The 12,685-nt window shown below is 55.2% G+C and overlaps 1 protein-coding gene across 1 annotated transcript; it reads right to left on the bottom strand.

Annotated features, from left to right (window-relative positions):
- Positions 1-328: 328 nt before the first annotated feature.
- Positions 329-3,863, bottom strand: LZTS1 (leucine zipper tumor suppressor 1). Its single transcript, XM_003212451.4, has 3 exons — positions 3,416-3,863; positions 2,448-3,269; positions 329-2,188 (listed from the first exon to the last, which is right to left on the bottom strand). The coding sequence occupies exons 1-3, from the start codon at positions 3,761-3,763 to the stop codon at positions 1,544-1,546; spliced, it is 1,815 nt and encodes a 604-aa protein (XP_003212499.1). The 5' UTR covers positions 3,764-3,863; the 3' UTR covers positions 329-1,543.
- Positions 3,864-12,685: the final 8,822 nt, after the last annotated feature.

Here is a 12,685-nt window from a genome sequence, read left to right as displayed (position 1 = left end):
CCTGTTTTCACAGTGAGGCAGCACTGCTTGGGCTGCTCTGGAAATGAAAACCAACCCATTGCAGAGCGCAGGGGTTTTGTCTTCTCCTTTCCATGCTTGCAGCAAGGTGCTGCTTTTCCATGCAGGAGTTATCCCAGCTAAACAGAGCACAGGGCAGCCCACCTAGTAAAGGGCTGGAGGTGAGCAGGGCCATGTGGGAGGATGGCTTAGAAGGGACCTTGGTGATGCTGTGATGAATGTCTCTTATCTCTTGGGGAATGATGTGCCATCTAGAGATGTGGGGGAAATGCTCTGACCGCTGCCTGGAGACCCCTGGAGAGCACAGAGATGAGTTTGAAAAAAATTATTTATAAATAAAACCATAAAATTAACCAGTAGTTTACATCAGTCACCGGAAATAACATCAAAAAAGAACCAACAAATAATACAAACAAACAAACAAAAAAAAACCTGCAGAAAAATAATAATTATCTGTACAGGCTGTGGCCGGCCAGCTGCCAGCTCACACATCTCACACACCTGCAATGCTCACGGTCACACACAGCGTTGTGCAAAGGCAGCAGTGGGCACCTCTGGGCAATCACATCATACAGCATTGAGTGCTGGGGATGAGGGGTTGGGGTGGTGGGGGCAGGAGTGGGGCTTGGAGGGGGCTGAGCTCTGCTCCTGTGGTGGGGAGCCCATGGGAGAGGGGCTCTGGCTTGGGTGTGGGTCCCTGATCTGCAACCTTGGGGCTCAGCCGTGGGCTGGGTGGGGACGTGGTGGTTGCTGAGCAGTGCAGAAGGCACAGACTGGTTTCTGTGGGTCACATCTGTGGGTGAGGGGTGTTGGGTTGTGCTAGGAGTGCCCCTGTGCTTCGTGGCAGGGAGGAGCTCATCCTGCTCGCGGTGGTGGGAGGAAGGATATATGGCCAGCAGTGAGTGGTGATACGTGGGTGCTGGTAATGGGGTAGGGGCTCAGCCTGGGGCTTGTGTGACTGCTGTGATGGGAGAACAGGGAAAAAAAATGCATTTTTGGTTGCTGTGATTCTAAAAAGACAGGGAGGAGGCAGGAAGCGTTAACTCTGGATTTTCTGTATAAAATAGATATCCCCTCCTGATGTCTGGGTCATCCCAACCTCTGCTCCCTGGAGCTGGAAGGCACCATCCCTGCGCACTGAAGGTTGCTCCCATGGGTGTGAAGTAGTGCATGTGTGCAGGGTCCTCCCCGAGGCACTGCAGGAGCTGGAGGGCCGGAGTGGGTCATGTGGGGTCCATAAATAACGGGGGAAAGCAGCTCTATACCCTGTCCAGGCTGTAACAGGAAGCTGGGACCAAGGGCATCATCCCACTATCGAGCATTTGCCCATGTCCCATTCCCTGTTTGCCCTCATTGCTGGTCCTACAAGGGTCGGGGGAGAGGGGGGGGGGCTGCAGGACGTCACCATTGGCACGAGTGGCTTGTTGGCCTCGAACACAACAGGCAGCAGCGAGGAGCTGGCCGGACGCTGGCTCCTCTAAATAAATACATGGCTCATCAAACAGTACAGGGAAGAGGAGTGGGGTCAGATCTCAGTGGCTATGATGTCCTCGTAGGGCACGTCAGCGCCGGGGATGTCCAGCTCAATGGGCTCCTTGCCATCCTCCCCCGCCGCGAGCTGCTGCAGCATCTTCTCCAGGTTCTGGTTCCTCTTGTACATGTGCAGGTAGCTCTGCTGCAACTGCTTCTGGTAGTGGATCACCTTCTCTTTTTCCTCCCTCCACGTCTGCCGCTCCTGCTGGAAGCTGGAGCTCATCTGCTCGTTGCTGTCCCGTTCAGCTTGCAGCTCAGCCCGCAGCCTCTCCACCTCACCTTGCAATGCCTGCACCTCACTGGGCCGGGTGGCATCACTCAGCTGTGCCCGGAGCATGGCCATCTCTGCCCGCAGCTCAACTATCTCCTGCTCCAACAGGTTGACCTTCTCCCTCAGCAGCTCGGACTCGTTCTTCTTGCGCTGCAGCTCATTTTCACACACCTCCAGCTCCATGGCTTTGGTGCGCAGGGAGCCCTCCAGGTCCTGGGTCTTCATCTCCAGCCCTTCCATCTTGGCCCTCACGTCCTTCAGCTGTGCTTTCAGGCTGAGGATCTCAGTGGTCTTGGTGGTGAGCTCGGTCTGGGACTCCTTCAGCTGCTGCTTCAGCAGGGAGATCTCCCCTGACTTCTGGCACACCTGTGGGAAGACAGCGCTCACATTAGGGCTGTAGTCACACCGAGATTATCACAGAATCATTACACGGTTAGTTTGGAATGGATCTCAAAGACCATCAGGTTCCAACCCCTGCCAAGGCTGATTGCCAGCTGCTACATCCAGCACCAGAGGGGCTGCTGATGGTGTGGATACCAATGGAGAAGAGCTGCAGGGTTTGCTGCCACCCCTCCCCTGCACACCTTTGCATTCTGCACCACAGCTCTGTGCCTCTGGGCCTTACCTCCCATTGTGTTTCTTCCAGCGCTGGTGCAAAGCTGGTCTTCTCCTTCTCGTAGGACCTCAGCTTGGTCTCCAGCAAATTTTGCTCCTTCATGAGGTTCTCCAGCTCCTCCCGCAGCTGCTGCTTCTCCTGTTGGAGCTGGAACACCTGGAGCTGGAGAACTTGCTGCGTGCGCTGGGTTTTCTGCGAGCTCTGCTTCAGCTTGCTGTTGCACTTCTGCTTGAGCCCCTCCAGCTCCTCCTTGCAGCGCCGCTGCTTCTCCTCGTACACCTGGCAGGAACTGGCTTCCTTCTCCTCGAAGCTCAGCTGTAGCTCCTGCAGCTCTCCCTCCCTCTCCAGCAGCTTCTGCTCCAGCTCCTGGATGGTGGACTCATCTGTGGAGATGGGTGAGCGGATGCACGCGGTCTTCTCGGCGGCGCGGTGCTGGGGGGCTTTGCTGGGGTTGAGGATTTTGTTGCCACCGTCGGAGAAGGACATGGCCTTGAGGCTCATCATGTTGCTGTCCTGGATGATGGCACACTGCATGATGTTGTGTGCAGAGCCCCCGAAGCGGCTGATGGGCCCCACGGGGGTGACGATGGGGTCCAGCTGATAGCTGCTGCTGGTGCTGTGGGTGGGCAGGCTGGACATGGAGTTCCTGCCTGAGTCAGACAGCCCTCCTGAGCACAGCGCCGGCTTCAGCTCCTGCTCCTTGCCTTTGTCCAGGGGGTGAAGCTGTGTGGGGAGGTGAGCTCCATTCTCTGGGGTTGAGTGGAGGACGGCACTGGAGCGGGGCAGTACTGGCTTGAAGGCGGTGGGTCGTGCCGTGGGTTTCTCCACACCCTGGGGGAAGAGCAGAGCCCATCAGCATAAACCCACCACCATCCCTTCTGCCCCCCAAAGCCCTGCCATAAACCCCAAAGGTGAGCACCCCAAGCACCCCATAGGGCAGGGAGCCGTGTGTTTAGGACCCCGTCTCCCCTCCTCACCACTTCCAGCTGGCTGGGGAATGGCCTCAGCTTCTGGGGTGTGGGTGTCCCAAAGTCCACCCCGCTGCTCCCAGCCTGGCCCAGCTCCGAGCTGCCCAGCGCGGTGTAGTCCGTGCGGTGGGGACCGGGTGCCTTCTGACTGACTTTGATGTAAAAGAAGTCCTCATTCTTGCTGCTTTTGGAACCCGATTTGTGGCCGGATTCCTGGGAGAAGCCAAAGCGGAGCAGCCCGTCCGAGTACCTGTTGAGCTTCTTCAGATGGGACGACTTACGGAGCTTGTACTGCGAGGCACGGCAGTGCTTGCTGTGAAAGCTGTGGCCAGAGATGAGACTACTGACACTGCCCATGCTGCTGCCGGGCAGGTGGCACGCTGGCTGTGATCATAGCAGAGCCCTCGCTGTGCCCGGGAGCTGCAATCCTATGGGAGGCAAAGAGCAGAGTGAGCACCGCAGGGTGGAGGTGGGATGCAGTCTGCACCCAGCGCTGGGAGCTGATCCTGGAGGTGCAACGCTGACAGCATGGAAAGGGTCACGCAGAGGGCATCCCCCGCACGTGAGGGTGCTTCATCACCCTGTTCTCCCATTCCTCTTCAATTTTCAGTGCTCCTCTTAACCCACCTGAAAAGGGATGCTGCGAGGCTTAATTATGCTTAATGTTGCTTAATGTCGGTGCAGCACTTCAGAAGAGGAGAGGCATTGTGTGTGTGCTGAGCATTGTGATTAGCGTTCAGAGGTATGCAGAGCATTAATTCTCTTTGCTAAGGGGGAAAAAAGCAAAAAAGGATCAAATCCTGACTCCTGGGGGCCCTCGCAATGCCTTCCATGGGGTAATTAAAGGGTGAGGTGGGGAGAAGGGGAACAAGCTGCTGGTGGGCGGGTATGAGAGCATAACCAAAGTGAGCTAAATTTGGGTTGCACAGCGAGATGTCAGAGAAAGAGGAATTGTTTGATGGCTGAATCACTTGGGGAGCGTGAGCAATTGGAAGCAGCATGCTCTGCTCTGCATGCAACCTGCTGCATGCAACCTGCTGCACACTTCTGTGCTTGGTGCTGTGGGTGCTGCATAGTTTGGCTTTGCTCTGGGGTGCCCATAGCACAGAACACTGGGGCACCCTCACTGCCTTCCTGGTAGGAGCTGCTCCAATGTTATTTCTATGTTTTGTCATGTTCTGACTCTCTGTCAGGCTCCTCTGCACCCTGAGCTCGATAACTGCAGCCTATGCCCATCCCTCAGCTTAATTTCTTTTCTTTTCCTCTGTGCCCCAAGGACACACATTGATTAAGTGTCAAACCAAAGTCCCAGCAAGACAGAAGATCCGCTTTAATCCCTAAATCCATTTTTTGGGAGATTAAGAGAAGTGAGCCAGCAGCCCGTCTGGATGCTGATGCACTGGAAGTGATCCATGAGTTTGGGTTCATTCATTTTTACAGGGTGAGAGGCACAACAGTGGAGGAAGTATTGCTGCAGGGAATGGGATAACAGCACTGTGTGTGCACCTGCATGGATTTGTGGGTGCCGGCAGCTGGGGAGGGAGCGCTGGGACTTTCCAGCCCCTTGAAAAGGAGGTGTTCCCATCCAACCCACGCGTGCCTGGGAGGGTCAGGCACGGCTTTTTTCTTCCCCTTCCCTCTGCCGATTTAATTTGAAAGCTGTGGAGGTGTTGGCATTCAGCACACAGCATGAGCAGGAAGGAAAAGGCTCTGCAGGCTCTGCACAGCAGTGAAGGTCGGGGTGGTGCTCGGAGCCAGGGATTGCCCTACAGGGGACCATGCACATCCCATGCAGTGCTCAGCAACTGCAGTGCTGCGTGCAGGGGCTCGTGGTGCTGTGAGCAGTGCAGGCTGCCCAGATAGGATGAACTGAGGCTGGACCCGGTCTTATTTTTTGCAGAAAGGGGGGAAAAAATGAATGGCATGCCACATTCCTTCCAAAATCCAATCATGCCTGCCCTGCGATCACGCGCAGGAGGGCAGCTCTCCCTGCAGATTGCAGGAATTTAATCTTATCTCCTGGCAGCACGGTTTCTTTGAAGCCTTTCCCTCTTCCCTGCAAAGCTTTCACGGGCAGTTGCTTTCTCTCACCTTAGTGAGAGCCTTCGTTCCTTTCCAGGCTTCGCAGCATCGCTCTTTCCCTGCTGATCCTGTTCTTCCCCTCCAGTATCTGAGCTCTTCCTTCTCCCCTGCACCCTCTCGCCCACTCTTTTTCCCTCTCACATTATTATTCATCATTTCTGTGCAGATGCGCCCACACATCTGGCTGTTTATTGGGAGGTGCACGGATAGCACAGGAGCAGAAGCAGCAGCTGCCAAGAGCCCGGATCCGGGAGGAGCATCCTTCCTCTTTCTGTCGATCACTGCCAGGTGATGTGCCCATGTTTTGCTCAATGATTTGGGTCTTTGAGACACTCAGAACGTGGCCCCAGGGGGGAAATGTGGACATTTCTATGGTGAAAAGCAATGCATGTGCTGCCTGCAGCATCTGATTAACGACTTAATGAAGAGGCGGCTCAATCCAAAACTTAGAGAGCAGCAATCTCACTGGGCTGGGATTGAGATCTGGAATCAAAACTGGGATTGAATGGTTTGAATTTCAGGCAAAGTGCTGATATCACATGCTTGCAAACACCGCACCTGGGAGCTGGACAGACCATGTGTGAGCATCCATGGGGTGAGCATATCCATGCCTATGCCCAACCCAACTCCCCGTGCCCAGCTCCTCCAACCCCTTTACTTTGGTCCCCATGGAAATGGCAGCTATGAGGCCTGGAGAGCCCCATCAGCAGCACCGACCTTGCTCCCACCTGGTGATCCTCACCCTCATCGCACTAATGGGAATGAACTCAACACAGCCCAGGCAGGCGCTGTCCTTGCGGTGCTGCATTGTGGCCGTGTGCTGGCAAAGGGCCCCACGACAAGGCTTTCATTCACTCTAATTCATTGTCCCCCTGCTCATTCATTGACATTCATTGGGATCGTTTTGATCGGAGGCAGCGAGTGAATTGCAGCGGGGCTCACAAAGCGCGCACCATGTGTTCTGCCCTGATTTGCCATTAGTGAAGGGGGACACTCCAGATGAAGAATAACCAGCCTCAATTACATGTTACATCCACTCTAATAGCCCAGGAGTCCATCACACTTAATGTTATTTCAATGAACACTGGGAGAATTCACACCCCCTGGCTGGTGCTTGTTAGAGGAGCCAGCAGTGCCTTTGGCAGAGGGTTTGGTGGGCTCAGTGCCAGAGTGGCAGCCGTAGCATGTGCTGTGCCAGTGTCCCCTGGCAGCTGGGCTCCTGGAGGTGAAGGTTTGTTGCATTGAGCAACTACAAAGAAATCCAGACCTGCTTTGGAGCTCGTTGGCAGCACCGAGTGCTGCTTCCTTGCACCCAGGTCCTGCAGAATGTCTCAGGTGCTCTTTATTTCTGCAGAATTCTGCATCAGCACTGGGAAGAGCAGAAGGAGCTGCAGGCACCTGTGTAGCGTGCAGCCTGGTCCTGACCCGGGGTGAGCCCACAAGTGGCCTCAATGGGCGTTGGTGTGATGATGTAGGTGGCACTGAGGCGCCTGGATTAAGCCACGATTAGGGAACCCAGTACTAGGGTAAGAGGAATTTCTTGAATTAACAATGAATCATATTGGCAGAGCGAGCTGGTGAGGATATTGACTCAACACCCGCTGCGCAATGCCTCCTCTCACTCTGTCTGATCCCTATGTGGGGAAGCCACTGCGTTTCTCTGAGCAGAAACCCTGCTGGAGGCAGGGAGAGGCTCCTGCACTGCTGGGGACGATTGCACAACCTGCAGAAATACAAGTCAGCAAAGCCCGGACTTCAAGTGTCTGCATTCCTGCAGAGCCTTGTGCTTTCTCTGCAGCTAATGCTTACTGGACAGTTCGCCTACGCTAATAGCACAGGCAGGTGCGTGGGCTACAGAAGTGACAGATCTGTCTCTCGAGCCCAAGAGGGACTTAAGAGCAAGACAAACTTGGTGCTGAACGGCTGCAGCAAGCAGTTCTACTCAGAAAAAGCTGTGATTTCTGGTACCCAAGGATGTTGGTGCCCAAGGGGCTGGTTCCCATAGGAGATGGTGCCCAAAGAGGATGCTGCCCAAAGGAGATGGCTCCCAAAGGGACTGCCCTACAACACACTGCACTCAGAGCTCCCCAGCTCAGGGATGCACTGCCCAGTAGCGTTGCTATGTGAGCTTATGGTGAAGGACCATCTCCCAGCCTTCACCTGGCCGCGCACAAAGAACCCCAGCTGTGCCATGCAGGAGCTCCCTGAGCTGCTCCCAGCTCTGCCCCGCTCCCATAATAGATGGACCCTGGCACTTGTTGGTGAATCAGCAGCCAAGCAGCACCCACATGTCCCCACAGTCATGTTCCCAGCACAAAGGAAATGTTTGTATGAGACATACTTAAATATTCCTTGGGTGGGGAGAAAGATCCTTTCAGCTCGCTTCACTTCTAAGAGCATCTGGCTTTTCCTGCTAACAAGCAACAAACGCTGCAATTAAAGCCCTGCTAATTGGGAACGCAGAAATGCTCAGGTCTGGTGGAACCCAGGATTTTTCTACTGAGCTGTGGGGTGGGGATTTTGCACCCCCAGGATGGGAGTTGAGAGGGCCCTACGGGGCTGGCAGGTGGGAAGCGGCCGCGCCGTGCCCGGGAGCTGTGGGCTGCTTATTTTGGGAACCGTCTGGGGCCGGCAGCTGGTGCTGGGGTGGGTGACAGCTGAGCATGGCTTTCACTTGGGATCTGCGAGGCCCCTTCTCGCGCATCTATTTCCGACCCTGTAAAACACAATCTGGCAGTGTGTGAGGATGGAGGAGGGGGTGGGCACTCAAAAAAGGGGGCTGGCAAGGGGCTGCCTCGCTTGGCAGGTGCCCCTGAGCGTGGTTGGGATGTGCAGAATGCTGTCCTTCCATCCCCACAGCTCAGCAGAGAGTGTCTGTCCCACACGTCTTCCATGAGCTTTTTCCAGGATCTCATTGATGCAAAGGATGCAGCCAGAAATAGCAAAAGCTTCACGTAACCAGAGATGTGCCCTAAATACGGCTCCTCCAGGCTTTCTGTTCCATGGGCTTTGCATGCATCTTCCTCTGCGCCCCAATCATGGGTACAGCATGAATGAGTGATGGGGTGTCTGTTGCCCACTGGGTTCTGCCAGAGTGGGAGCACCAAGGGTTTCTCCCATTTCCTCAAACTGACCAAAAAAAAGAGCCAAAAAAAACAAACCAAACTGAGGCTCTTTCTTCTGCTGCAGCCCCCCCAGAACACAGAGAGGAGAAGCATCCTCTCCATGGACAGGGAAAAATTTAGAACTGGAGCTGTGGGCTGCCATGGAGACCAGGCTCCATCTGCAGTGCTCTTCTTGCCTCCCCCCCCCAGCAGGCAGAGGAGCAGCCAGGAGCCCTCATTGCCTCCATGCTGCTGCCCCTTCCCTTCCCATGGGCTTTGAGCACCTTTTGGGGCTACAAAAGCAAATCCACATTCTCTGGGTGCTCTGCTAAGTGCTGGGAGGGAAAATAACTGGCCTGGATAGCTGAGCACTCTAAATCCATGAGCTTAGCAAGAAGGCTGAGTATCAGGGAAAGAATTTTTCTAACATAGGACTTCATGTCTGCCACCAAACCAGGCTCTCTGTGTTAAGCCCACATCACCTTCCCAGCACCCAAGCTCCAGAGCAAAGCCACGCACTCCTTCTGCACCATCCTTTCCTGTCTGCAATACCAGTTGTGCTGTGATTTCTCTCATTCTGGGTATTTTTGTACCCCACGCAGTGCTCAGCCAAGAGGGAGCTGAGAAAAGGCAACTTCTGCCTGCTGACAACAAGCCAGGCTCCGTCCCTGTCGTGCAGAGCATCTGCTGTGCTGCCTCTGTCTGCTCATCTCCTTCAGCTCCTTTTGCTTTCCAGAGCATTACATTCCCCCATCCCTGCTCTGCTCAACTGCTTTGGTACAGCAGCCACAGAAGGGAAAAGAAAAGGCAAATTCATTTCTCGCTTCCTATTTCCCTCCTCCTCCTTTTTTCCCAAATTGGCCCATTGCGCATTCCACCCCTTTAATGCCTGGCTGCCAAATGGAGCAGTTCTTTCCAAAGAGAAATGCACATCAAAGTTGCAAGGAATATTCAATTAACCTTTAAATAAGATCATCCACAAGTGGCTGATGGAGATGGCGTTTAATTGTTAAAAAAAATAAACACAGCCGCTTGCATTTCAGAGGGGCATTTCTGTGATACAGCTCTGCCTTTTGCTGCTGTTGTGGCTGATGTTTTGCTAAAAGGCAATTAAATATTGAGATACGCCTTCCAACTTTCCCTCTGACACCATTCTCTTTGCTTCTGCAGGATTGGAAGTGGATGCATTTCTCCCTTCTGCATGCAGGAAACCTCAACAATGCTGCGCAGCGGAAGGGAGATGTTTGCTCCAAAGGTGAGGATCCCTAACAAGTAATTAAGAACCCCTTTATCCCAAGGAGGACAGCATGCTCATGCATTGCTACCCTCTGCTGGAAGGAGCTGCCTTGGAGAGGCCTGGCAATAGGATAACAGAGATTGCTTTTAGCTCAAGAGGAGAACTTTGCAGGAGGAAGAGGAAGGTCTGAACACAGCACTGCTGCCTGGAGCTCCCAGCTGCAGAGTGCTGCAGGGACAGCATCCCAGCCCTGCTTGTGTAACAGAGTGCCCCTTGCTCCTGTTTTTTCCCCTCCCTAACAAAGCAATGGCCACCCAGCACTTCCACAACCAACCCACTGAGCCTTCCTGCTCTAGGGGGCCCTTTTCTTAACACCACTCCAAAACACCCATTGCTGGCAAACAGCCCCTGCAGGAAATCCTCTGTGACCCACGTGCCAAACCTTCACGCATTCCCTGCTATTTTTAACTCAGCCCCAATGGCAACCACCCACATTGCTCCTGCCCACTGCCGCCTGCCTGCAGCCCTGCAGCAGCTCACAGCCCCCAGACTGCAATGGTGAATTGGGCAGAGGGGTTTCAGCACCTCCAACAGAACTATTTATCAGTACATGCAGCATTCAGGGGCTTTAGCAGCACTTTGCTGCAGCAGTGCTATTGTCACTTATCCACATTGTGGGGTTTTGAGGGGGGACTGGGAGCTCTCACTGCTGCAGATGGAGATGGGTTTCTGAATGGTCCCAAAAGAGGTGGGGAGCTGCTCCAGCCCTCTGCTCCTGGTTGCACAGAGCCTGCTTGGTGGCTGCCCACCTCCTGAATGCCTCAGATGCCTCACCTGAGTGTGTGCTGAGCATGACTGTACCTGCCTGCAGCAAATAAAGGCTTTTCAGGAGGGGAAAACAGCGATTGAGTGTGAATGATAGCATCGGAGTGAGGAGGGACGAGATGGGACAGAAGCTCTGGGATGCCCCAGCCTGCATCCCAGCAGGTGTCTCTTTTCCATGTCCCTCTGCTTGGGGCTGGGTCTGCCCTTGTCTGTATGGGCTGCCTGCTCTGCCTGTTGGTTCCTTACACAGATCCCTTTTCTTGAAATCTCCTTTCCCTGAGCCTCAAATTCATTCGCCTCCCACCTCTCCGCAGTGCCAAGGAAGAGTGACTAAGGGGTGGGTGGAAGGAACGGCTCAGGACTGATTTAGCAGCCCCAGTGCCAGGAGGAGGGGTCAATAGAGGCACAGCTGGGGGCACACAGAGCCCAGTGGGAGCCACGAGCATCCCCCGCAGCACCCGATTGTGCTCCCGAGCTCACTTTTGCAGCTGCCATTAATTGCCCCCTCCGCTGATTGCTTGCACCGATGGTTTTTTGCTCTTGTAATTCTTTGTCCTGCTGATTAATGGCCCCGGTGATTAATGGCAAGGGGGGCTCTGCGGGTCCTGGGCTGGATGGAGGTGTGAGCCCATGGCCGTGAGCGCAGCTGGCGGGGTAGGCTGGGGGCAGGCAGCCAGGCAGGCTCTCGTGCTGATTATTTCAAAAGGAAGGTTCGTTGGCGTCTGGAGCGATGCTATCAGTGAGACTGATAGCAGAGACTTTGTTTCCTGCTCGTGTTGCACTTGCTGCAGCTTTCAAGGAGGAAAACAAGCTCTCCGGAGGAATCTGGACAACCATAGGGACTGCTGCATGAACACAAGCCTGCTCAGGAAAATGGGTCAGGTGCTGCTCCCTGTGCTGAGTTCCCAGGTCTCAGCTCACTTGTCAGCACCAAAAGGCCCTCAGACTGGTGTGCAGTGGTGAGGAGGTGCCCGGGGCACAGCACTGCTGGGGGGGTCAGCCAAAGGGAACAACAGGAAACCAAACAGAGCGCCCAGCAGCAGTGATGCAGATGGGACTGGAGGAGGTCAGCAATGGGGATAGAGGTTGGGGCTCCTCCACATCCCTGGGTCAACAAATGTTGTGTTGGCCCCACTGGGAGTTACACCAATGAGCAGATAAATACTCCTGAACCTGGAGAAGGAGAGTCCCTATGGGTATCCTGCCCTTTGGAGACAGCCAGCTGCAAACTCCCAGGGAAGATAGGAGTGCAGTGCTGGGGCTGAACGCTGTCCCTGTGAGGCTCTGTGGAGCTGCTGAGCAGGGAAGACCCAAGCTGACTCCAGCCACAGCAACAGTGCCTGAGCTCTGTTTTTAAGGGCAGAGATGAATTGCTGGCTTTCCAGGATCTGAGAGCTCTGCATCCTCTGCTCAGCCGTGACCTCCTCCGTGCATTTACGTGCACACACACACACACACACACACACACAGAGGATAGCACCGGCACAAGGAAAGGCTGACACACGACCGGCAGAGCCCAGCTGCAGGCTCGCACTCAGCATCCCGACACCATCAGTCCTCACACACGGAGGATCCCAACACCTGCACAAACCACAGCCTCCCGCACAGCAGCCCTCTGCACCCACGCCGCCCACCCGCTCTCCCCACGCTCCCCCAGCAAATAATATCCGACGCCAGCACGGCTTGATGCTCACAACAAGGCAGATAGACGTCCATCTGCACGTTTCCCAAAGAGTTCGAGGGCTGTACAGCCAGCAGCAGCCTGATCCGAGGTGCTGAGCAGGCACAGTTCCCCCTCTCCTTGAAGTTTGCCACTCTTCGGATAGAAGCGATGGGGCAGAGCCGAGCACAGCAGCCGCGGAGGGGTGCGCGCAACCGGGGCCGCGCTCGCGTTAGGGGGAAGGGGACACCCGCAGGACCCCCCCGGACGTGGAGGTACCCGAACCCCGAAGCTCACGGCTGGGAGCGATGCTCGCCGCCGTGCGGGGCCGCCCGCTGTCCCCGCGCCGCAAACCCCTCCGCTCCGTTCCG

Source organism: Meleagris gallopavo, chromosome 24, assembly GCF_000146605.3.
Source record: "Meleagris gallopavo isolate NT-WF06-2002-E0010 breed Aviagen turkey brand Nicholas breeding stock chromosome 24, Turkey_5.1, whole genome shotgun sequence".
In the NCBI taxonomy this organism is placed as follows: Eukaryota; Metazoa; Chordata; class Aves; order Galliformes; family Phasianidae; genus Meleagris; species Meleagris gallopavo.
The sequence above is the reverse complement of the archived record's forward strand: the minus strand, read 5'-3'. Positions and strand labels throughout refer to the sequence as shown.

Bases quoted from the DNA above. Each gene is read 5' to 3' on its own strand.
- LZTS1 (XM_003212451.4), bottom strand. From the start codon at position 3,763: ATGGGCAGTGTCAGTAGTCTCATCTCTGGCCACAGCTTTCACAGCAAG. The intron at 3,270-3,415 runs GTGAGGAGGGGA...CTCTTCCCCCAG, and splicing joins TCCCCAGCCAGCTGGAAGTG to GGTGTGGAGAAACCCACGGC. The intron at 2,189-2,447 runs GTAAGGCCCAGA...GTCTTCCCACAG, and splicing joins TGGAAGAAACACAATGGGAG to GTGTGCCAGAAGTCAGGGGA.